We start from the raw sequence: 25063 nt of genomic DNA on the forward strand, positions 1-25063 counted from the left end.
GCTGCCATGGTTTCTCTCTCATCTCCCCAGCTCTCATCTCTCTAACTCTCTTGCACTTGGTAGATGTTACACCCAGTCAGGTAGCAAAATTAATGTATGAAAGCCCTTGCTGACCACCCATCAGGCTCAAGGGCAGAAACACCACCTAGGGTGTTCCTTTTCTCCTTAGTTCAAAAACTTAATTGACATCCTAATTCTACTTCTTAATACTAGTTACTTTTTATGGACACAGTAAGAGATACATTGAGGCTTGTAGGGTGACTCTCCTGGGGACATATTGCTACAGACTCAGACTACAGTGCTCAGGCCAGATTAATCTTTCCTAACCCTAGCAAGGTCCAAATCTAGTTATTGCTTTTTTATGACAACATTTGTCCATGACCAAGCTCTTAATTTATAGTTAAGCATTATGACATTTTGGCCAGGCCCATTTTGATGCCAGGGTAGCACACAGCTCACCTCTTGCCCTGGGTCCATCCAGTTCCTCATCAGGACCCTGCTTTGGGGGTGCTAGGAAGTAAGGGCAACTGAGGCTTAAGTCAAGAGAACACGTGTCCAGGAGGAAAATATCATTCAGAGTCAATTAATTCCCACGTTACAAAAGCATGTCTTTTTAACTGTCTTCTTGTGTTCATACAAAAGGACTTTGCTCTGAATTAACTATGCAAAGGACTTAAGGATAAGAGAAAAGCAATATTTATAAGTCAACAGAGCACAAAAAAAGAAGTTAAAGTAAACACAGAAGAATGGGAGCACTGTGATGGGAGTAACCCAATAAATCTAAATTCCCTGTGGCAAGGCTGAAAGGACAAACCAATGTTATCCTATAGTGGGGTACAGGGAGTGACACAGATTCCAAGGAGAAGATCATCTTTCTTTCTTTCTTTCTTTCTTTGTTTCTTTCTTTCTTTCTTTCTTTCCTTCTTCCTTCCTTCCTTCCTTCCTTCCTTCCTTCCTCTCTCTCTCTCTTTTTCTTTCTTCAATTAAATCACCAGGGTGATACCATTTCACCGAAACTCTTCAGTGCCACCCTTGAAAATGTCATGCGACGATTGGAATGGGAAGGAATGGAAATGAAGATAGACAGTCAGCAACTACACCACCTCCGCTTCGCTGATGACATCATTCAAATAACAACAAACATCAGCCAAGCGGCACATATGATGGCCAACTTCGACCGTGAGTGTGGAAAGGTCCGACTACAGCTGAATCTCATGAAGACAATGTTTATGAGAAAAACAGCCTCGTTCCTGATGTTCCATTCACTCTCAGTGAGACAACCATCTCCGAATGCAACAGTTATGTGTACCTAGGTCGAGAAGTCAACATGACGAATAACCTGGCACCTGAGTTGCGCAGGAGGAAGAAAGCAGCTTGGAACACCTTCAAGAGGGTCAAAGAAATAGCTAAGAGGACGAAGAACCTCTGGCTCCAGGCACGGGGCTCCCAAAGAGGAATCAAAAGAGCTATGCTTGGAGTATCACATTTCACTCAAATGAGAGAAAGAATCCGGAGTTCTGACCTCTGTTGAGGATCAAGAATCAGGGACGCTGTCTCGTTTGCCAAGGCATCGAAAATCAGATGGGCTGGACACCACCGACGCCTTTTTTCACATGTTCTGAGGAACAGTTCTCCAGTGTTGAAAACAGCGTAATGTGATTGATGTCTTCTTATCTCGGTCAGACCAATCATGTCATGCTTGATCTTTTGCACTTACATCATCAGGTCCTTGATGGATGCATCCGATGCCAGTGTACATGCATTGAAAGTACAGACAGTCATTTTTGTCCTTCTTCGTTTTGGTAGCCTAGTTCGACCCTGAGATTTTATCAGCCTCTCCTTTCTCATCCTTTTTAACGCTGCCGTATTGGTGGCTCTTTCAGTGTCAGGGGAATGAGACTCATTGTATTTACTGGTTTTGGCAAATCGAATATGCCTCAAACAGCTTACCAGGCTTTGCTGTGTGGGTGGAACACTCTCGGTAGCTTGCAAGGCTCTCCGAGAGGGATAGAGGCTTTTAGGGCAGCCTCTAATCAAATATGGTTTAAACTATGGGAACACCTGCAATCAAAGTCAATGGGTTTAAATTCAAGCTCCTTGTATGTTTTAGTCATCTTGCAATTCAGGTTTGTGATGAGTTCACATCTTTTCACAAACTGCTCCATCTTCTTTTTACATCTTTTTCTTGAATATACAGAACCTTTGGGATTAAAGACTAGAGAGAAAATGTCACAGAAATGTGAATGCTTTCTGTTAGGTTAGTGAATCATTAAAGAGTAAGAGAATAAGCATGTGATTAAAGTGTACCACTATAGCTGAAAAGACACGCACCCCCTGAATAAAAATTGGGTATTATTCTATTTGATTTATTTCATCACTACAGTTTTCTGTTATCATTTTTTGGGACACACAGAGCTGTACTTCAGGTTTACTCCTGGCTCTGCTCAGGGATCACTCCTGGTGATATTTGGGGGAACATTTGTGGTGCCAGGGATTGAACCCAGATTGATTGTGTGCAAGGCAAGTGCCTTAACCCTTGTGTTATCCTTCTGGCTCAAGGATTATTCTATAATTATTTGAAATTGCCTCTATATACCTTTCTCTTTGGGATGAAGCATTGAGAGCTGTAGTTACTACTTTCAAAACTAGACATTCAGTGTTTATCACTTGTATCACTTGTCGTCCCGTTGATCATCAATTTGCTTGAGCGGGTGCCAGTAATGTCTCCATTCGTCCCTGTCGCCTGCTAGTGTAGCCCAATGACGTCTGCTCACTCCAGGAACACAAAGAGCCTCAAACCGTTTGTTCAGAATTTTGATGAAGAAGTCTGGCCATCTCATAGGTGGACAGCCACACATCCTTTTGACGTCCCATGGAATCCAGTCAGTAACAGCTCTAGTTCAGATGTCATTTATAAATTGCGTTACGTGTTGGGCCCATCTGATTTTCGACACCTTGGCAAATGAGACAATGTCCCTGATATTTGATTGTTGATGAAGGTCAGAACTCTGGATTCCTTCTCTCACTTCAGTGAAGAGTGATACTCCAAGCATAGCTCTTTTGATATCTCTTTGGGTAATCCGAATAGTGTTCTTGTCCCATTTTCATAAGGCCCAGGTCTCTGAGGCATATGTTAGTGCAGGAAGAATGGTGTAGTAGAAAAGATGTGCCCGGAGTCAGAGGTTCTTCATCCTCTTAACAACTTCTCTGACGCTCTTGAAGGTGTTCCACGCTGCTCTCTTCCTCCTGTGCCGTTTTGGTGCCAAGTCATTGGTTATGTTCTCGACCCAGGTACACATAACTGATACATTCAGTTTGTTCCATTGAGAGCAAGTGGAACATCAGGAACTAGTTCATTTTTCATGAACATTGTCTTGGTGAGATTCAGTTACAGTCCTACCTTTCCACACTCATGGTCAAAGTTGACCAGCATTTATGCCACTTGGCTAATGTTTGGTGTTATTAGAACTATGTCATGTCATCAGCGATGCCGAGGTGGTGTATTTGCCCACTGTCTATCTTCACTCCAATTTCTTCCCATTCCAGTCATCACATGACATTCTCGAGGTTGGCACTGAAGAGTTTCGGTGAAATGGCATCACCCTGCCGGACCTCTCTCTTTACATCGATGATCACTTCCTTGTAGAATGGTGAGATCCTGGTGGTAAATCCGTAATACCGCTCTTGAAGGATCCTTATGTACTGAGTTTGAACACCCTGTTTGGCTAGGGCTTTGATGACTGCTTCAGTCTCAACGGAATCAAAGGCCTTGTTTATATCAATGAACATTAGACAGAGCGGCATCTTGAAGTCTTATGAAACCTCAATGAGCTTGGTTACCATGTGGATATGGTCGATCATGCTGAATCCTTTTCAGAACCCGGCTTGCTCACATGGTTGTCCTTCGTCTAGTGTTCTGCCTATTCTATTCAGGATGACTTGAGTGAACAACTTGTAGACGACGGATAACAGGCAGATCAGGCAGTAATTGCTGATGTCGTGGATGTCTCCCTTCTTGTTCAGTAGTACAGTCCTGCTGTACTGGGTGCTATTTGTTTCTTTACCGACAAAATGGCATGTCGGATTTCGGAAGGGAGAACGTTGGGAATGACATATCCATCCTGCGGAATTTGGTATGTGGGCAGGTGGACGTGGCTATCCAAGTAGAAGTCATGGATCATCTTCTCCATTGCCCTTGTGGAAGATGTGATAGATCCATAAGGTCGTTGGAGGGCAGTCATCTTGGTCTTATAGTTGGTGAAGGACAGGCAGGTGTTATGAATACTTTTCCCGGCTTCTGCCACATCGGCCAAAACTGCTGCTCTTCTCTCTTTGAGGTTTTCCTTTATTGTTTCTCTGCACAACTTTGCGAGCTCGAACGTTAGCTGCCTGAAACTTGTGCCAAACCACGTTGGTGAATGAGCTTAAGAGTTTCCGAAGACAGGCATCTGTTTGTGGCTTTCCCACTCTCAGCATTCCTCATGCAGTCATGGAGGTACTGAACCAGTCAATCATATTCCTTGTCAATGTTGTCAACAATGGCATCTTTCCTTGTTGCCGTAATAGTGCCAGAGCTCCCAGTTGGTGGTCGTTCTGGGAGTTCTTTTCTTAAACTGTGCAGCCATTTCTCCCCATCTGTGGAGTAGAATTTTGCATGGTCTGATCTCGTTTGGAATTTTGGAACAACAACAATACCAATCAAGCAAAACCATCGATTGAAGATAATGTGGTCAATTTCGTTGTGGAACTGTCCACCGGGAGACTCCCATGTCCAATGTTTAAATTCGGTCTACTGGAACTGTGAGTTACCTTGGATGGTCTTAGTCAACACAATGAACTCAGACAGTCTCTCACCCTGTTTGATCCATTCTAGGCCATTGGTCCCGATGTGGAGTTCTTCTGCTGATCCTCTCGGTCCTATCTTGGCATTAAAATCACCAACATTGATCTTGTAGAAGGTGTGGTCTTCTTTATAGAACTTCTCTAGCTCTATGTAGAATCTCGCAGTTTCTTCTCCATCATAGTTGGATGTTGGTGTGTAGACGACGAAGATAGAAACTGCCAGCTGAGCCTGGCACGCTATCCTTGGTGTATTCGATATGCCAAAAACAGTAAAATTAATGGGTTTCCCCTGACCCTGAAAGAGCCCCCAATATGGCAGCATTAAAAAGGATGAGCAAGGAGAGGCTGATAAAATCGCAGGGCCGAACTAGGCTGCCCAAACAAAGAAGGACTAAAATGACTGTCTGTATTTTCAATGCACGTACACTGGATCAGAAGCATCCATCGAGAACCTTATGGTGCAAGTGCAGAAGATCAAGTACAATATCATTGGTCTGACTGAGATGAGAAGGCACTGATCACATCACACCATTTTTGACACTGGAGAAGAACTGTTTCTCAGAACATGCAACAATAGAGGCGTCATGGTGTTGGTGTCCTTGTCAACACGAACTTGGCCATGAGAATTGATTCATTTGAATGCCTAAGAACCCGAATTGGATGCTTATGCTTGAAGATATGTGGCTCACTGACGGCAGTTTCTATCTTTGTTAGTGTTTATATTTTTATTAAAACATGGCCTGGAGGGATGACAGCGTGTAGGGCATTTGCCTTGCACGTGGCTCATCCAGGTTCAATCCCTGGCATCCATATGATCCCCCAGGCACTGCCAGAAGTGATTCCTGAGTGCAGAGCCAGGAGTAACCCCTGATCATCACTGGGTGTGACCCAAAAAGCCAGAAAGACTGACCCCCCCAAGAAAGCTTTATAGACACTTATATGTAAAATGAGAATCAAAAAAATTACATTTCTCTTCACTTTAGTGTAGATATTTGGGAATTAGCTATGAAAGCATGAGCTTCTCATTTTTATTTTTTCAGTCAGTCATAAACAAAGTAGGTTGAGTATAGCACAGCGGTAGGTCGTTTGCCTTGCACGCAGCCAACATGGCTGACCCAAGTTCAATTCCTCTGTCCCTCTTGGAGAGCCCGGCAAGCTACCGAGAGTATCTCGCCCGCACGGCAGAGCCTGGCAAGCTCCCCGTGACGTATTTGATATGCCAAACACAGTAACAACAAAGTCTCCAATGGACATGTTACTGGGCCCGCTCGAGCAAATTGATGAACAACGGGAGGGCCTTTACTTTTTAAATTTGCGTAGATCAGTGATTTTCCCTAATATATATGCTTAGAAAATAATCTAACCTGTTCCAAATATCCAGGCAAAGGTAGACTAGTAAGTGATATTGGTTCTTTTAAAGGGGGAAGTTTGTTAGGAAGCATCTGATCCCAGTATTCTCTGGCAGCCTAAGAACACAAAATTCATTAGGTGGAAGCTCACAACACAAATAATAAACACAGAGGAACTGTGTGGTTAGAAGAATAAGAAATGATTAAAACGTGGTAACAATGTAGTATATTCAGATACTGAGATATAAAGAAGTAAATCTGAAATTTAAAGAGACATTAAACCAATGAAGAAACAAACCAACGTGCATACACACTAACTCCTCCATTTGAGAAGAAAATGATCATTAGCAAAAGGGGCAGCGATGAAATTGGGAAAACTGGGTACAAAGGGCCAATTGGTGGACAAACATAGACTTTTGGTGGAGGTGAAATTTTTGTGTGTTGAACTATTATTATAGATGTCAAATTATAACTGTTACTGTACTCCTGAAATCTATATAATGTCATAGACCCATGTCAAAACTAGAAATTTATTCTCACCAGTTCTGCAGTGGATTACATCTTCCCTTTGTCCCCTCCCACCTCCTCCCACACACACAAGTATCGGTTTTTTAATTTGCTTTTGGGTGACACCCAGAAGGCTTCAGGGACTGCTCCATGCTTTGTGCTCAGGGGTTGTATCCATAGAGGTGCTAGGGGAACATATGCTGCCAGGATCCAACCCAAGTCTCGTGCACGTTCATTTGGCTTTTCTCTTTTTATTGGATTATTCCCAAATCTACATGTAAAAAGTATCATAGCTGTATTAAGGATTCAACATGCTTCATTAAAAGAAAAAAATCAACTTCACTCCTTAATTCCTATTTTTCAGTTCTCTCTTTCTCTCTCTCTCTGGTTTTAGGACCACACCCAGCAATGCTCATGGTTTACTCCTGGCTCTGAACTCAGAAATTACTCCTTAGGGGGACATGGGAGACCATATGACAATCTGAGGATCAAACTTGATCAATGAGTGCAAGGCAAGAGCCCTACCCTCTTTCCTATCACTCTGATCCATTCTTCTCTTAATCATACTTTTTCATGCAGTGAATTTTACTAATGATCACCAACTACAGCACACTTTCTATCTGCAGATGTGACTCAATCCACAAACTATTGTAACTAATGAATCATTTGCAGATATTTAAAACAAAAAAAAATTTAAAGAGAGAGTTGGTTTCCAACTTCTTCTGAAAACCAGAACAGCCTGGAAGTAGGTGAGTTGCTGCTGCCCTCTTCAGTAGGGCATAGGCAGTGGGATTGGCATTCCTTCCCATTGCTTCCTATCCTTTCATTGCCAATGCACTTGACTCTTGGGCTTCATTGTCTCTGTTGGCAGTTGTTGCAACCTCTAGATTGCCAACAAGATCTTAATCTTGTCTCAAACCTACTCTCCAGCACTCTGCAGAAGGCTTTTAACTCACCCCACTCTACCAAAACCGTTCTTGCCAAGATCACCAATGACCTGTTCTAACCAAAATCTGACATGTTCAGCACATCTTTGTGTTGCTTGACTTCCAAGCTCATTTTAATCCATTGGCTGGACTTTTCAAGATAAGGTTTCTGTCTCCTCTTCCTTTGCCCTCTCTTGAGGCTTCTTTCATTTCGTTCATGCTTATTTGGACACTTGGGACAGCCCTGCCTTTTCCTTGTGGAGATGGTGATTTGGGTCAGGGTCAGCGACGGTAACTGGCCCCTTCACAAGTCTCCTACCCTCCCCACACATGCCAACCTCCCACCCACAGAAAGCTCACGTAGCATTCACGGAGGAACCATTTTATTGTCCATCAGTGACACCCTCTTGGTATATCAAATAGCAAGGGCTGTCCTGGGGGCCTCCTGTCCTCTGCTAGCTGTGGCCCAGTTCGCTGAGCCTGCGTTCCTCCAGGAAGCGGATGAGGCTGTCTCTCTCATTCACTACTCTGATCTTTTCCTCGAGGACCTGTGCCTCTTTTTGCCGATCAGCATCAGTCTTCAGGGACTCTGAAAGGAGGAGACAAAGGTTTGACAACTGAGCCAGGTGTCAGGAAGGCCACGTGCTAACACCCAGCCTGTGTGACTCCCTCCACCTAGACTTGTTTCCTAGTCTGTGGAAGGAGGCTGGCTGATGCCATGCAGAAGGGTTGCCAGCACCGCTGAGGAGCAGGCCCACTTGGGAAGGAGACCCTGAGTCCACTGTGTGGCGCAGATGGAACAGACAGTAGTTGGGGTCCAGAGTCTGGTGCCCTAGGAGCCACCACATGGACTCAAACCCTGCTGCAAGGATCAGTGTCTGGGGGCTCAGAGCCTGGGCCCTAACAGCCTCTCACCGCAGGACACTGACCTTCCTGGTTCAAATAGCCAAGGAGCTCCTGGTCCAGGTACCATTGTTTCTCCTCCAGTTTCAGCTCAGTCATTCTGCAAAGAACAGGAAAGATAAATCCTGAGTCTGCAGGGAGGGTCTCTGGGACCTGGCTGGGGCCTAGAGCTGCCCCCCACTCTGCTTACGTGAGCATGAGCTCGGCCTCTTCGTTCAGCAGGCTGTTCTTCCTCTGAACAAGCTGTAACAGCAGCTCTGTCCATAATGTCTTTTGCTTTTCAGGGGAACCTGGTGGAAGAATTGGGGACAGGGTGATCAGGCAGCGGCCTGCCCTGGGTATAAGGAATTGAGTCTGATTTGGGAACAGAACAGGTGCTAGAGGCAGGGGGGACACCCCTCAAGGTAGTGATGCCCTCCCCTCTGCCCCCATCTTCACTCACTGCTCTCACGACGCAAGGCCAGCTCCACCTCCATGCCCTGAGCTTCCAGCTCCTTGATGGAAGCGTCTATCTCATCCTGTCTCCTTTGGATGGCCTGAGGGGCACAAAAGGGAAGGCTCTAGAGTCTTTAGAGTGCTCAGAAACAGAGCGCGGGGGAGCCTTGATGCCATCAAAACTCCCTGGAATCTCTAGACCTCACCTGGGCCTTGCAGAACCGCTTCATCTCTTCCTGCTTGGCACGGCGCAACAGGGTTCGATGCCATGTTGGGTACTTGCTGCTGTCTGAATTCTTGGTCATGGTCAGCAGAGTCTACATCAGGGTAACAGCGCCAGGCCAGTAAGGTAAGGGTATAGCACCCTGCAGACAAGGCTAGGGAAGCTCCATTCAGGTGGGGTCCAGTCTAGTAGGGGCACAGGCTAGGGGAGGAGACACTCTAAGGGGAGAGAGTCTGGTATAGCTCTCCTGTGACGTTGGCATGGGGGTGTGCACTTATCGGAGGGTGCCCCGGCTGGGGCAGACAAGGTGGCAAAATTCCCGCTCCTCACCTCCATGTCTAAGTTCCAAGCTGCGTCTTCCTCTTCCTCATCACTGGAGGAGGCATTATCTTCTTGTTCTGTCACCATGGCGTCAACTGAACAGGGAAGTGGATATGGTCTGGGATTCCCCCTTACCCAATCCCCAGCGTTCCTCCTTTAGGAAGTTCACAACCAGCAGGTACCACCACCACCTTAGGTCAGCACCTCTGAGCAGAGCGTTACCTTGAGTCTCCTGGGCTGGCCGTCCCCAGCCCTTGAAGCTGCCCTCCAGGGCCTGTTGGGCCAGGACACTGCAGCTGCGAGGAGGCTTGGAGGGGGCCTCCACTTCTGGGTCAAAGGTAAAGTGCAGGGTGGAGAGCTGCTGGCGCTCTGGGATGGACAGGCGAAGTGGCCGGCGAGTGGGCTGGCTGGGGTCTGGGACAGGGCTAGGCCCGAGAGTGGAGGGACTTGGTGGCAGGCTGTTGTCACCTGGCATGGGGAGTTCCTGGGAAAGTCATTAGGTAGTGTGGTCACCTCACCTGTCCACTGGGGAAGCCAAGCCACCTCTTGGATAAACTGTGGACCTGTCCTACCCTCCTTTAAAAAAAAAAAGTTACTCAGCACCCCCTAGAACACTGCCTTCTTTAGGTGGATAAACTGCTCACTGTCAAATGAACCGAGGCTTCTACTGCCCACTCCTCCAGCGTTGGTAACCCCCCCCCCCCCGCACCCCTTCCCCCAAACACACACACTTTGGAAAGATGCATTAACACCATTTCTAGGACAGTTCAAGGCGGTGTTCTAGATGCGGTGCATCATTTAGGAGCACAGGGTAAAGGCTCCCCTCCAAGCTGGTGTTCCAGGGAAGGTTCGGGAATCCCAGCTGGGCTGGAGACCCTTTTCAGCACCCAGGTCTGCATGCACCTCTCACCTGGCTCTCATGGCCTGGATGGCTGCCTTCCTCCTGGAGGCTGGGCGAGGGCAGGTGCTGGAGGCAGTAGAAATGTCCTGGGAAGGGGGGAGAGGGCATTTACGAGATTCCTCTCCCAGAAGGGTGGAGAGTCTGAGCACTGGATTGGCAGCTGAGTTTCCAAAAGCCCCCTCGCTCCTCAGACCCCCACATCTGGGAGAAAGTCCTGGGCTCGGCACAAAGGCCATGCTGAGTCTGCCTCTGCTGCCTGCTTGCCTCCCTTTTCTCTCCAGCATTGAGCTCCCGGCCCTCTAGGGGCTTTCCAAGCCCACTCACCGTCTTCCAGGTGCTGCTGGTAGCCACCTGGCAACAACATGGCCTCGCAGACGTGGCAGCGGAAGCAGCTTCGGTGGAAGAAACGGCCGTCAGCACAGAGGCGTTCCAGGATGTAGAGCTGCTCCCCACAGAGGGCGCACACATCTCCGGCCTCGGCCTGCAATGACCCCCAAGACTATAGGGTCAGTTACAGAGCCCCTCCCCTGCGCAGAACCCCCCGTGCTACCCTGCTCCACAAGGGCCCCTTGGTCCTCACCTCTTGGGGCTGGGCTGGGGGTGTCAGCGGTACGCTGGAATCTGTGACAGGAGGCTCTTCCACACTCGGGCTCTCGACCTTTAAGGAGACATGTGCTCAGGCCAGGAGCTGGGAGCAGGGGGCAGTGGGGAAGAGGACAGTTAGGGCACGCGCGGGGTTGGGGGAGCAGAGAATGAGGGGTCCAGTTCATGGAGGGTGGAGGGGGGGTCACAGAACAGCATGGGGTAAGGAGACAGAACCTGGGCCAGGGCCTGACCAGCCCCTGCTGCTGCGTTTACCTGTAGGCGAGGCTTCTTGCCACCAGCTTCCTCTCCATTTTCCTGCAACAAGCGCTGCCCTGATCATGGGGCTCCCTGTGCCCAGATCGCCCCTTACCTGGCCCCAAGTGCTCTGGGGTGACTGTGGGCTCTGTGCTCGCCGGTGACCCTTGAAGGTACTTGAGGGACCACACACAACACAGTGCTGAGGCCTGAACCCCGGGACTGTCTCTCCAGTCCTTTCTCCGTGGTGAATGTATGCATCCCCAACCCCACCCTCCCCTTCCTTGTGCCCTGGGACCCGGGCTAGGAGGTCACCCACTAACCGCACGTGCCAGCTCCTTACCTGGGCACGGGTCCGCTGCAGTGTCCTCTGCAGTTTGCCCAGGAAGAGCACAGCCCTGGAAGTGCCCTGGGCGGGCTGCCTGGAGGGGCCTGCAGGGAGAGCCAGGTGTGTGTGTGTGTGTGTGTTGTGGGGTGGGGGTCAGCGAAAACCAGCGACCCCGAGCCCCATAACCCAGAAAGCTGCTCCCCAGCTCACCTGGCATGTGGGGGAGACTCTTGTAGGCACTGTGGAAGGAGCTGAGGTAGGCGATAAGGCCCAGTGGGTCGCTCCCTGTCACCACGGCCCGTGCAGACAACACAGGTGCGATGCCTAGCTCATGCTCCGCCATCCTCAGCGCCCACGAGGCAGCTTCCAGTGCCCCCATCCCTTGCAGGTCGGAGGGCTTCCTGGCAAGGGGTGGGCAAGGAGACAAGGCAGTGGGACAAAGGGACCTGACCCCATCCGAAAGGGAGTGAGCTGAGGGGAGTGCAAATGGGGAGGGGAGGGAGGACACAAAAGCTTTCTATTCCCTGCTGTACCCCACCACCACCTTCTGACACCCACAAAGCTTCTCCCCGTGGAAAAAGGCGTTACAGTTTTACTGGCTTCCCAGAGTCGAGCAGGTGCAGTGGGGTGGGGAGGCCAAGGGGGATGCTAACTCCCACAGCCCTCTTTGTTCCTTCTACGGGGCGTGGAGGAGGAGGAGAGGGAGGCCCAGAGGTCTGAAGGGGGCAGCTGGCCCCGCGCCCCACTCACAGCAGGTCGGGCTGCACACGGTGTACCAGGGCGCACAGAGCCCGTCCATTAGCCCAGGAGGAAGACAGGTCTGTGACGTGGACGCCCGGGAAGCCAGCCGTCTGCTCCTGGCACCAGCGCAGCAGCTCCTTCTGGGTATCCGCCGTCCCTGTGAGAGGAGGGGGGCGCTGTGCCCAAGCTCCCACAGAACCCCATTCTGGGTGTGGGCATGGGAATAGGATGTCTGCGAAGCAGAGGCAGAGATGCTCCCTGCCAACAACACCGCACTCCAATTTCCTCTGTGGAATGAAGTGAACTCTCCCCACAGAGGGCAAAGGATTCTGAAGGAGGGGGACAGCACACCCCTTCCCGCGTCAGTTAGGAGTCAACCTCTCCCACCACTATTGAAATGCTGCTCAATACTGCTCCACTCCCCCAAACCCACTCTTCAGTGATGCCCCATGGGCACCTCCCTCGCCCCTCTGCAAGATGCTCCAACCCATCCCACCCCCTGCCCCCAGAGGACCGAGGTGGCCCCTGCTCACTAACCAGAGTGACAATTGCTGGAACGGCCATCCAGGCTCACTCACCAGTCAGCGCGACCGAGTCTGTCCTGTCGCTGTGTCGCCGCACGGGTTCCTTGTCCACCACATCGTACAAGTCCCGTACCTGAGGTGGCAAGGTGCAGTGAGTCTTGGGCACAGGGCCCAGCCTGGGGGATGGGGCAAGTGGGGCAGGGGAGCTGCCTGGGGGAGTCCAGGGCAGGGGGTGGGGTTGGGGGAGCTCCCAGGAAAGCTGACCTGATTCACGGTCACCGCCTGGAGGTTCAGATTGGGGTAGCGAGTGGCTGGGTCTAGCCCATACTGGGCTGTGTTGCGGTGCATGTTTTCCGGGGATGTCTGTGACAGGAGCTGATACAGGCTCTCACTGGAGTTGGGGGGGTCAGGGAACAACCATCAGCAACGACCTCTCGAGAACCGTCAGCTCTCTCTCTCTCTCTCTCTCTTTCTCTGTCCCCTTTTCACCCAAACCCTCCTTCAGATTTGCTCTAGTTCTTCCCCCTGACCCTTCTGGATCCCCCCTCTCCCTCCCCTCCTTCCCCCCAGCCAGTCCTCACCGCTCTGCCAACACTTTTAAGGGCTCAGCACCCTCAGCCCAGCGCTTCACCATCCAGGCGGCATCCAAGGCTGCCAAAAAGCCTCGGGCCACCCCAGTGCCCAGGGGCCAGAAGGGCTGCATGGGTACAAGGACAGGAAGCAGCTCAGCAGGAGTCCACGGAAGGGAATGCCTCCTCCCCCCACCCAGCCCTGGAGTCCTCAAGGGAGAAACCCTCACCACCCAGCCACCTCTCACCTCCCCCTGCAAGCTGTCCTCAGCAAAGCACTCTGCCCCACCTTTCCCCTGAGCCAGGCTGTGTCCAAACATGGACCCTGGGTGCTGCCTTTCAAGGAGGGCCGTCCTGCCTCCCCACGCACCAGAGCCCCCTCACCTCCACCAGGCAGTCCCCCACGAGCCCCAGCAGCAGACGTGCGCCGTGTCTCTCCTGCACCCGAGCTGAGCTCTCGGCCCGCATCATGCTGGTGAAGTCAAAGGCCGAGACATCGGGCCGCCCATGGGCATCCAGTGCGAACTCCAGGTTCCCCAGCTTGCCCTGGGTGGCAAAGTCGGCGGCATCCCGCGTAAAGCGCTGCAGGGCCTCGGGCACCACATTGTCACTGCTCAGCAGCTGCTCAGTCTCGGGCCAGTCCTGGTGGGTCAATTCATCAGAACCACAAAGGTGCCCAGGGCCGTCCTACGCATGGGGTGTAACACGGAACTATGGAGGTGGGTTAATTGGGGAGGGCTCCCTGAGACTGCACAGTAGCAGAAGGCTGAGCTGGAAGGAGGATTTGATGTCCAGCCTTGCTCTCCTCTCAACAGATGCAGGGCTGAGGGGCAGGGGCTGGGCCTGCTTTGATCACACTTGCTTTGAAGTTCTTGAGGAATATTCCCCAGGGGCTGAGCAATAGTACAGCAGATAGGGAGCTTGCCTTGCATACAGCTGACCCCTGAGCACCACCAGCAGTGACCCCTGAGCGCAGAGGCAGGAGTAAGCCCTGAGGACATATGGGAGTGTGGGCCAAATGCCCCCCACCCCACCAAATAAGGGAACAAACGAACAAAACTATAATGTTCCGCCAACAGTCACAAACTGCCTAACTTCACAAGGTACTCAGGAGTGAAAATGCACAGACAGAACAGTACCCAGAGGCAGGTGTCATCCAGCAAAGTCACCTGCAATGCTGGGTGCACTCTACACCCCAGGGACCAGGGCAAACAACTGTGGATCAGAAGCAAGAGATTCAGGTGACAACCCTTCCTTGGGTAACTCACTGTGGGAGGGAGCGCAGAATCCCAGGCAAGGTGTCCCATAAGCCCCGGGGGAAGAGAACGTGCAAGCTGAAGGAAATGCCAGGGCAGAGGCGGAAGGAGCCCTTCTACACTCAGGGACTGTACCCCAGCCTGGCCTCTCCCACCCAGACTCCCCTCCACTGGGCCCAGTCTTCACCTGAAGCAGCACCCCGCGCTGCAACAGGCACTGCTTCTTGGCGGTCATCACAAAGTAGTGGGTGTCATCTTTGTAGTACACGATGTTCTCCAGATCGATGCCTGCGGGGACAGGCAGGGCTTAGAAGACGGCTCTTCGATGGGGCACAGGGGCTACTCCCAGTTCTACTCCCAGTTCTGTGTTATGATGGCTTACAGAGGACCAGGTGGTGCTGGGGATGGAACCAGGGTCTCCCACAGACAAAGCAAGTGCTCAACCCTTGGGCTCTCCCTCCAAACACTCAGACATGCCTGACATCTGAGCACTGGAATCCCAGCTCAGCCTACAGTGGGAAGTTTCCCCACATGGGCCCAGGAGTTCTGGGGACAAAATGGATCAAATGTCTCAGGCTCAGGAGGCCTAAAATCTTGGAGCAGAGAGAACACCAGTGGGATGGGCACAGGGAGATAAGTCTACTTCATGGTCACATGTTTGTGGTAACAGCTGGTATCCCAAACGGGTATGTACCACCCCGAGGGGTGTGGCAGTGCAGCGCCAAAGTCAATACAGGACATTTTATTTTTTTCTTTTTGTTTTGGGGCCACACCCAGCAGGACTCAAGGCTACTCCCAGCTCTGTACTCTGGAAACTGAGCCGTGCCAGGTATGGAAGCTAAGTGTTCTGTGGGTACTGTTGGTAATCAGTCCCTTGGGCTATCTTCCTGGTCCAACATAGGGCATTTTCTTGAAGCCCCACTTTTTCTTTGAACTGATGTTAATTTTGTTTGTTTTGGCCTACACGTGGTAGTGCTAGCTTTATGCACCGCACTCAAGGATTCACTTCTGGTGGGGCTCACGGAAACATAGGCAGTGCTAAGGGATTGAACTTGGGTTGGGTGTATGCTTTGCTTTGCAAAGCAAAGCATACACCCAACCTGATGTACAACTGCTCTGACCCTTGATCTCATTTTTATGTCAAAGCATGTATAAAGCATCAGAAAGCAAAATTCTATGCATTTTGTGACAGACTTATGGGCTTATCAATTATGGTATGGTGGGATAGCCCAAGCCTGCCAAGTCCCCAGGGACGGGTTATTTATCCCTTGCTGCCCAGAACACAAGGACGAAAAAGTGTGGGTTCCCTTGACCTGAAGACAAGTCTGGAGGGGTGAGGGGGGCGCGGGCAGACAGGGGTGAGGATGCTGACCTGTGGTTTTGAACAGGCTCTGGAAAAAGTTCTGGTTGTAGATCCTGGCCACACCACTGATCTCCTGCACCTGTGTCTCTTCCACCGTGCGTCTGTTCACAAAGTTGGCTGTGATGCCAATGGCCAGCTTGCCACGCATTTCTCGCACTGTGAAACCTGGGAGGAGGCACAGGAGGACAGGGGGCATAACTGCCCAGAAAGGCCCTGGAGAAGCCCAAGATGCTGGCTTCTGCGAGGGAGGAGATCACTCACCTTCAGGGACGAATTTACCTCCTGCAGCTGAGATGAGGACATCAAATTCGTAGTTGGCCAGCTGGGCTGGGGGGTTGGGCTGGAGCTGGGCTCGCCAGCCACTCCCTGCGGCAGGAGGGAGAGGCACAAGAGTGTGGCTGTCTGGAGGCTCCCCCAACTCTCCGATACGCCGGTGAAAGAGTTAAAGAATTAAGAGGGGGTCTGTGGTTTATCACACTGATGCTGGTGCTCAAATTTGTTCATTAAACCACCTTCAAGTGTGAGTCACCAATGGTAGCATCATGGTGTTCAGAGGCAATAATGTACTGTCTATCAGATGACACTAGACCACAGGCACAGATAGTCAGGAAGGACAGAAAAAGTTCCCCTACTTGCAGACACTCAAACTTCCAGGAAGTTAGCACAAAGCCACCCTCGTGGACAGAGAGAAGCAAGCAACTCGCAACCGCATCCCCCGTGGCTTACCAGGCCAAAATCTCACTGGCAATCGGGGGAGTTAATCAGGAACAGAGAAGTACTTACCCTTTTGGGGTGGGGGCTGGAGGCTGGTGAAGGTGACACCCCAGTGAAAGTCCACCCCCAGCAGTAAAGCCACTTTCAATAAAAGCAACTGAAGCTGCCGGATGCCTGGAAGGGAAAGGCTATTGGGCGCCCGAACCCCAGGGCCACATAGCCTCTGGGGCACAAGCACGCCCCGATCAGGCCTTGCTGGTCTCTCAATCCCACTTTGGAGCTGTGGGATTTGAGTTCTGAAGGTCACGGGGCTGAAGTGACTCAAGTGACCCCTTGACTGGTTTGCCCAGCCACCCCTCCCTTGCCCCCCATAGCCCCTGCCTGTCTTATGGCCCTAGCTCCCCTCACCCCTTCCTGAGTGCCCACATGACACTCACTGATGTGGTCTAGGGTGCCGGTGCAGAAGCGCCCGTAGAACTTCTTGGCGCCGAGTCCCCGGAGGTCATGAATGGTGAAGGGCCAGAGGTGTAGCACATTGTGGCGAGAAAACTTGCGACGCTTCTCCACCACCACTACACGGGCCCCGAGCAGTGCCAGTTCCACAGCTGCCCGCAGTCCGCAGGGCCCAGCGCCCACCACAAGGCACTGTGAACAGAACCGATGACGTGCTGGTATCTGCTCAGCACCCACCTCCCACTGCCCACGCCCGGCTGCTCTCCAAGCCTCTGTCCCGAGTCCCCAGACCCACCTTGGTGTGGACACAGGACTGGCCCTGCTGGTACACAGGCTGACCAGCTCGCTTGTCCAGCTTGGCCCAAAGCGACTTGGCATTCCAGTAGTTGAGCTGGGCCTTGATCTTGTGGTACAGGGGCAGCCCCCGTCCAGGCTCCAGCTCCAGAGTCCTGCAGAGCTCTTGGAAGCTGCTCAGCACATCCTGGCACTGCTGGGCCTGCAGGAAGCTCTCAAAGTGGGCGTGCGCGGGGTTGGTGGAGGCAGAGGAGGCCATGGTGCCCTGAAACTTTCCAGGGCTGGCTGGGAACAGTTAAGTAGAGGCGCTGGTTGCTGCAAGGGAGGAAAGAGAAGGGGAGGGGACTGGAACACACACACACACACACACACACACACACACACACACACACACACAAAATAGGAGGAGAAAGGAAGGGGAGGAGAAGAAAACAGGCTGGTGGCCAGGGAGCATGGGTTCAACCCCATTGGCTCCAGGCTCTGCCTCCCAGCCCACCGGCAATCTGCTTCAAAAACAGCTGCTGATCTCAGCTATTCTTGGGTATTACTCCATAACTTAGAGGCCAGCCGGGTATCCTAGAGGAAAGGGCTATTCAGATAGAGAAGGGAGCACCAAATAAAGGATGTTTGGAGGATCCTCCCAGGAGGGGAGATGCATGTTGAAAGTAGACTATGGACTGAACATGTTTGCCACTCAATGCCTCTTTTGCAGACCACAACACCCAAAAGGAGAGAGAGAACACAGGGGATTGCCCTGCCACAGAGACGGGGGGATGGGGGGATGGGGGTGGGAGGGATATTATCCATGGTGGTGGAAAATGGGCACTGGTGGAGGGATGGGTATCTGATCATTGTATAATTGAAACCAAAGCACAAAAAATTGTAAATCTACAACTTTAAAAAAAATAAAATAAAATAAAGGGGGAAAAAAAAAAAAAAAAAAAAAAAAAAAAAAACAGCTGCTGTCGCTTCCACCCTAGAAAGCCTTGCCAAATTTGGAAACAAAAAAATCACTTGGACTGGGCACAGAGGCCTTGAGCTATCTCCAGATTTTTATTTATTTATTTATTTGGAGAGGGGTTCACACCCAGCAGGGCTCAGGGGTTACTCCTGGCTCTGCACTCACGAATCACTCCTGGTCGGCTCAGGGGCCCCATAAGGGATGCTGGGGATTAAACCCAGATAGGCTGAGTGCAAGGCAGCACATTATCCACTGTAGTCTCTCTCTCTGGCCCAACTATCCCCAGATCTTTTATTTTTTTTCATTTTATTTATTTTTTTTCCAAGTCTCACATTTTTTTAAAAAAATTTTTTATTAGTGAATCACCGTGAGGTACAGTTACAGTCTTACAAACTTTCACGCTTAAGTTTCAGTCATATAATTATCAAGTACCCATCCCTCCACCAGTGCCCATTTTCCACCACCAATGATCCCAGGAGCCCTCCCACCACCCCCCTCCCGCTCCGCTCCCCCCCCCCCCCCTATCTTTTAGATGTGCTCCAGGGCAAGAATGATCTGCCTGCCTTTCCTGGCTTATCTGCCAGCCTTTGTTGTGCTGTGAAACTCTCAGAAGTGCGAGGGTGAGGGAGAATCTTTTGCTGACCTGAAGACAGGGATGACCTAAGATCTGCAAGCCCAGCTGCGGGGCACAGGAATCGCCTCTGATGGCCTCTGCCATGCTGGGTGTGGGGTGTGTCTGATGATAGGGGCAAAGTTTCCTGCCTGGCACTGGTGCCAGTCAAAACGAGGCGGACCAACGGTAGGTAGGTAGGCTCTACTTCCTACTACTCAAACTATCTCAACTAACAGCCCAGGGGAGGATATTGCGCCTGGCTGCCTTTGTCGGTGATGGAGGGCTGAGTGTATTTCTGACTCACTGTGGTCAAAACACTTCCCCTGTGACTTGCCCTGCCGCAGGGGCCCCTGAAAGACTGGTGGGGGCTTGGAGACACCAGTGGTAAGGGTCACCCCTCCCAACCTCCCTCCGCCTTCTCTATTTCGGCCCCATCCCTCTGTAGCTCTCCCAGGAATCTCCTGGGACAAGGCTTCCCTTGTCCTCTTCTCCCCCACTGGGCTCCCACACAACCCGTTGGCAGATGGGGTTGGGGAGGGGTAGACTTCTCAGGCTAGGGCTGGAGGGTTCGAGGACAGGGTTGCCCACAGGGAGGAGTTAGGGAAGGCAGGTTTCCCTCCGCCCCCCCCCTTAATGCCCCCCTGCCACCCCATCAGCCCTGGACTTGCTCCCACTGCTCCCAGCGGAATGAGGTAACCAAGGTCGTCAGCTGAGGGTCACCCGGACGTGGGCACATGGGACGGCAGAAAAGGCAAAGGTTTCTCTCGGGTGTGTGTGTGTGTGTGTGTGTGTGGCAGGAAAGGCAAAGGTTTCTCTTGGGTGTGTGTGTGTGTGGGGGGGGGGGGGGTGGAATGGAAGAAGGAACCCCTCTGTCTCCGGTGGGTGGGTTGCAGGGTCGGGGGAGGGGGTGAGGGGGTGGAACGAAAGAAGGAAGCCCTGTCCCTCCGGTGGTTGGGTGGCAGAGGCGCTGTCAGGGGCGACCCAGCGTGCAAACCCGAGGACAAAGGCTATGAACCAGCGGCAGGGGTGGATGCAGCGAGGACGCTGGACCAACGGAGACCCGGAGCGGGCGCGGCGCTCACACATTCGGGACGGGGAGTGCCGGGAGGCGCAGAGCGGGGGCCGCGGGGACCCGTGGGGTTCCCGGGAGAAGCGCCCTCCGTCCACCCCACCCCCGGCCCCCGGCGTGCGCGGAGCTGGATCACTTACCCCGCAGCTCGGATCCGGGAGGGGCCGCTTCCTTCCGGGCGGGCGGGGGTGCGGGGCAGCGCGCAGGCGGTGCCCACCCGGGACGCCGGCGGGGTGTGGGCCGGGGCGCGGGCGGCGCGGGCGTTCGGCGCTTTATTAGTGCCTAATTAGCATTTCATTACCACGCTCTTCGGGCTCGGGGCAGCCGGGGGCCCGCCTACCTCGGCGGCAGTGGGGGATGCCGGAGGGCGTGGCGCCCCGAGGTTCAGAGGCGTCACGGGAATCCCCGGGGAGCCCCGGGAAAGAGCCCGGGCGATCCAGGAGCGGCCACGCGCTGCATCCCGGGGCTCGCGCTGGCCAACGCACGCCCTTCCGGGCCACCCCGAAACCCGCCCTGCACCGTGCCAGCACCGCCACGGACCGCTCGGGCGCTAGAGAAGTTTGGGGGGGAACTTGCGGGTGGCTCAGTGGCGCCCCGGACGGACGTCTGAATCGCCGCGCCAAAAGGGAGAGCCACCACCCGGCGCCCTCCCAAGGATCCAAGTTCTAGTCTCGCCGCCCTAGATGGAGATTAAAGGCAAAGGGCTGCAATAAAGTCTTGAGAACTCGGTGAGCTGCCGGGGAGTCGGGGTACGTGCGTGCGCGAGCGCGCGCGCGTGCATGTGTGTCTGTGCTCGTGACTCTGTGTCTGTGTGTGTGTGTGTACGGTGTGTATGAGTGTATTTAGGGGTGGTGTGTGTGTGTGTGTGTGGTAGTACTTTTACACCACGACTGAGAAACGGGCAAAATGGGAGAGGTTCTAGATCCACAAGATGTAGGAGTTCCTTGGAGGGAGAATGCTTGGAACCTTTCAACTGAAAAGGACTTTGAGAAACTTTTGTTATCAACTTCCGCGTTCCTAATAAGGAAAGCACAGAAAGCTCTGGACCAAGACCCTTCAGCTAGTTAACAAGAACAGAACACCTATTTTCATTTCTTGTCTGCTTGGAGCATGGCCTTTATCTCCCGACACAATAGCCCCATTTTACTGAAAAGGCAACTGAGACTCTGTAACAACCTCCAATAATTTTCACCATGGAAGGGATAGAGCTGGCCAGGGCCCCAGATCTATCTGGACTCCCCCCTCTGCGCCAGTGTGGCTCCAAAAGTGACTTGGCAGGGCTGGATTATAAAAAATCTATTTCTAGATTTGAAGAGGTGCTACTGTTAGGCAGGAAACATTAATAAAAACAGTGGCTGGAGAGGAGGGTGGGTCCCCTTGATAGACAGGGACCAGGACAAGCCATGGTTCTCCCCTCTGCTTCCTTCGCACTTTGCATTCCTCTGGAAATCCTTTGAGACTCAGTAAGACCAGGTCAGGCCTGCTCTGCCAGGAAGGAGGGCCAGGAATTGAGCCAGGTCAACCTTGGGAAACCAGGGCGGCCTCCAGCCAGACCCATCCAAGCTCTGAAGTGTGACTTATCAGGAGACTTGAAATGAGTTTGTCCAATAGCTGACACACCCCTATTTAAATACCTGGTATAAAAATGTTCTAAAGTCCACTATAAATGTGTTAGCAGGCTTTAGGATCACCCATTTCCCTTTCATCAGCAGATGGTAAACAGTGACTGCTCTGACTGAGCTCTGGTCCTTGGTGCAATGACTTGTGGTCTCAACCCATCAGGGTTTACGTGGCTCTCTGAATACAGATGGTAAAATTAGCCTTTAAAAAAAGGTCACAGAACAATGATGACTTCATTGCTAAAAAAAGTCAGCAACAAAAAAACTTTGCTGACTTGGAGTTTTACTTTGTATTAATAATACACTTTGAGGGATGGAGCGATAGTATAGTGGGTCCAGAAACAACAAGAAGAACCACAATGACAAAAAAGATCAACTTTGCAAGTGGTCTGTAATCCAGAAAATCTGGTTGGGTTCCAAATTTACATTCCATTAGCCTTGGAAAAGTCACCAACCCCCGGGCTTCAGTTTTCTGATCTCTAGATCTTAGCAGATTATTTAACCTTTCAGCCCATTTAAATTCTCAAATCAGGGGCCAGAGAGGTTAGATAGTATACAGGGATTAAAGCTCTTACCTTGCATGTAGCTGGCCCTGATATAATACCAGGCACTACATTTGGTCTCCCAGACACCACTGGGAATGACCCCTGAACACAGAGCTAGGAGTAAGCCTTGAGCACTGCCAGATAAATCCCCCATAATTCAAAAACAATAAAAGTTAAAATCCTATTATTCATTCTTAGGGGTCCTAATAAATATATAGATACAATGAACAGAATACTCAAATCAGATTCTATTTTGGGATTTTGTTTTGTTTTTGCACCACATGAGGCAATGCTCAGAGATTATTTCTGGCTCTGAACTCAGGAATTAGGCTTTAGTTCCTGTTTTCTGCAAGGTAGGTTTTTGAAAATTCAAGGCTATTAGTTCCCAGGAAATTTATGGCCATTGCCTTGGGGGGTGGGGGGAGCTTCCTTTTTTTTTTTTTTTTAATTTTATTGAATCACCTTGAGATAGTTACAAGCTTCCATGTTTGGGTTACAATCACACAATGATCCAACACTCATCCCTCCACCAGTGCACATTCCCCACCATCAATATTCCTGGTATACCCCCCCCTTCCCCACCCTCCCTCTGCCTCCATGGCAGACATTATTCCCCATAATCTCTCTTTTGGGCATTATGGTTTGCAGTATAGACACTGAGAGGTTATCATGTTTGGTCTTTTATCTACTTTCTGCACACATCTCCCATCCAACCAATTCCTTCAGCCATCATTTTCTTAGTGATCCCTTCTCTGTTCCAGCTGCCTTCTTGAGGGGGGCCTTCCTTATCTGCCTGCCTGCCTGCCTACATCAGGAGGATCATATGGTATGACAGGGATTAAAGTTGGGTCAGCCACATTAAAGTAAAGTAATACTAACTGTTGTAGTATTACTCTGGCCCCTCAAATCAAATTCTATTGATAGTTTCTTCAAAGGAAAAGGTGTCCTGTACCAAAACTTAAAGAATAAACTTATTATATACCTGCAAGATTTTCTCTTTAATTAGAGTCTTAAATTTGATTCATTATATGTATATTTAGAACTAAAAATACTGGCACTAGCTCATTGGCCATTTGGATCAAGTGAGTGGCTGGTATATGCAAAGTCAGTTTTTTTAAAAAAATTTTTATTAGTGAGACACCATGAGGTACAGTTGTAGATTTACAAATTTTGTGCTTGGGTTTCAATTATACAATGATCAAATACCCATCCCTCCACCAGTGCCCATTTCCCACCACGACGGATCCCAGTATCCCTCCCAACCCCCATCCCCCCATCCCACCCTGCCTCTGTGACAGGGAATTCCCCTCTGTTCTCTCTCTCCTTTTGGGTGTTGTGGTTTATGCAAAGTCAGTTTTCAGAGAATCCTATTCTGATGTCTTGCAAGTAATCATGCTTGCAGTGTTCTGGGTTAAAAACATGAGCCATTAAGAAAGTTAGCCTGCCCTCTGCGCCATCTGGTTGTTGAACTCTGGCAAAGCCATCCACCTCATCTCCTAACTGCTCATCTCCTGAGCCTAGAGCCAGATGCTCGGTCCTTAACACTGAATGTGACGGTGTGAAAAGGCGCGCTACACCTGCAGGTCAGTGTGTCATGGTCCCAGGCAGGCAGGGGTGGCCGCAGTGTGATCAGATACAGCTCTTGAGGTCAAGATCATTACTAATACTAACAGAGATACCAGACTAGCATGCTGGGACTGGGTAAGACAGGTGTCTTGATAGATCTAAGACAGGGTCTCCCTGATGAAGTGACTTTTACCCTAAAATTTGACAGACAAAACCTTTCATTAGTCAGCCAGTCAGTAAGGGCAGAAACATTTTAAGTCCAAGAAATTGCAGGCTGCTCAAGGCCTTACAGCAGGAAATCAGTAGGCGTACTTGGTGCAGGAGGAGGAAGTCAGCATGGCTATACATGAGAAAAAGGAAGAGGAAGGTGATTTTAATTTCATCCTGAGTGCAATGAAATCTGTAGAAAGACTTTAAGCAGACCAGACATGATCATTGCCTTAATAAGACACTTCAGTCATTTAGCTTGTTGCTGCTTAAAGGCTACTTGATTAGTGGGTTTCAACTTTTATTACTAATATCATTTATCAACCAAGGCAGTTGAAAAATCACTTAGTAGATTACTTCCAATGGAGAGTGGAGTTGGGAGAGATAGAAAAACTTACAACAAAGTGGTGGGTTGGCAGGGGGCAGGGGGATGAGGACCTGGAGATGGTATGGCAGTTAGGGTACATGCCTAATATGTGCCTGGCCCTGGTTTGATGCTGTGTGTTGCACTGTTAACTGTGGCCTTGAGTATCTTTGGCCTCCAGGGCCCAACTCAGGCTGGGTTGACTGAGAAAGGCCAATGGAGGGAGCGTGGGGTCCTCAGATCGTATGAGCACAGCTTGAGAGCCCCTGATTCCACTAAAAATATCAGAGGCCAGTGAGATATCTCAACAAACTAGAGCAGATAACCATGTGATGTAAGGACCTGGGTTTGAGTCCCTGCATCACATGGTTCACTGAGCACCATTAGGAGTGATGCCTCCAAGCAATAAGCCATGAGTAGACTCAGACTATTGCCAAGTATGGTCCAAAAACAACACGCAAAAAACAGTCAGCCAAGACTTGAAGAAGTCCAGACAATGCCCTAGAAGTAGGAATATGAGGATTATATGGATTCAAACACTAGTCTGAGGTGAGATTGGACATGTGTTGAGGAAGACTATGAGAAACACACACAGAGAGAGAGAGAGAGAGAGAGAGAGAGAGAGAGAGA

General features: G+C 50.9%; 1 protein-coding gene across 1 annotated transcript; it reads right to left on the reverse strand.

Moving 5' to 3' along the window:
* Window positions 1–8066: 8066 nt before the first annotated feature.
* Window positions 8067–20394, reverse strand: LOC130033407 (F-actin-monooxygenase MICAL1-like). The gene is made up of 25 exons (XM_056125106.1): window positions 20273–20394; window positions 17491–17834; window positions 17180–17387; window positions 16812–16916; window positions 16290–16394; window positions 16038–16193; window positions 14853–14953; window positions 13794–14051; window positions 13422–13537; window positions 13105–13231; window positions 12895–12973; window positions 12326–12473; window positions 11786–11976; window positions 11591–11679; window positions 11266–11307; window positions 10988–11065; window positions 10732–10888; window positions 10417–10493; window positions 9729–9990; window positions 9516–9601; window positions 9169–9279; window positions 8970–9063; window positions 8718–8817; window positions 8554–8627; window positions 8067–8213 (listed from the first exon to the last, which is right to left on the reverse strand). The coding sequence occupies exons 2-25, from the start codon at window positions 17746–17748 to the stop codon at window positions 8080–8082; spliced, it is 3156 nt and encodes a 1051-aa protein (XP_055981081.1). The 5' UTR covers window positions 17749–17834; window positions 20273–20394; the 3' UTR covers window positions 8067–8079.
* Window positions 20395–25063: the final 4669 nt, after the last annotated feature.

Source organism: Sorex fumeus, unplaced genomic scaffold, assembly GCF_029834395.1.
Source record: "Sorex fumeus unplaced genomic scaffold, SorFum_2.1 ptg000054l, whole genome shotgun sequence".
In the NCBI taxonomy this organism is placed as follows: domain Eukaryota; kingdom Metazoa; phylum Chordata; class Mammalia; order Eulipotyphla; family Soricidae; genus Sorex; species Sorex fumeus.

Excerpts from the sequence above, each read along its gene's own strand:
- LOC130033407 (XM_056125106.1), bottom strand. The coding sequence starts at position 17,748 with ATGGCCTCCTCTGCCTCCACCAACCCCGCGCACGCCCACTTTGAGAGC. Across the intron at positions 17,388-17,490 it reads AGTCCTGTGTCCACACCAAG|TGCCTTGTGGTGGGCGCTGG; the intron begins GTGGGTCTGGGG and ends TTCTGTTCACAG. Across the intron at positions 16,917-17,179 it reads CGGCACCCTAGACCACATCA|GCATCCGGCAGCTTCAGTTG; the intron begins GTGAGTGTCATG and ends TTTCCCTTCCAG.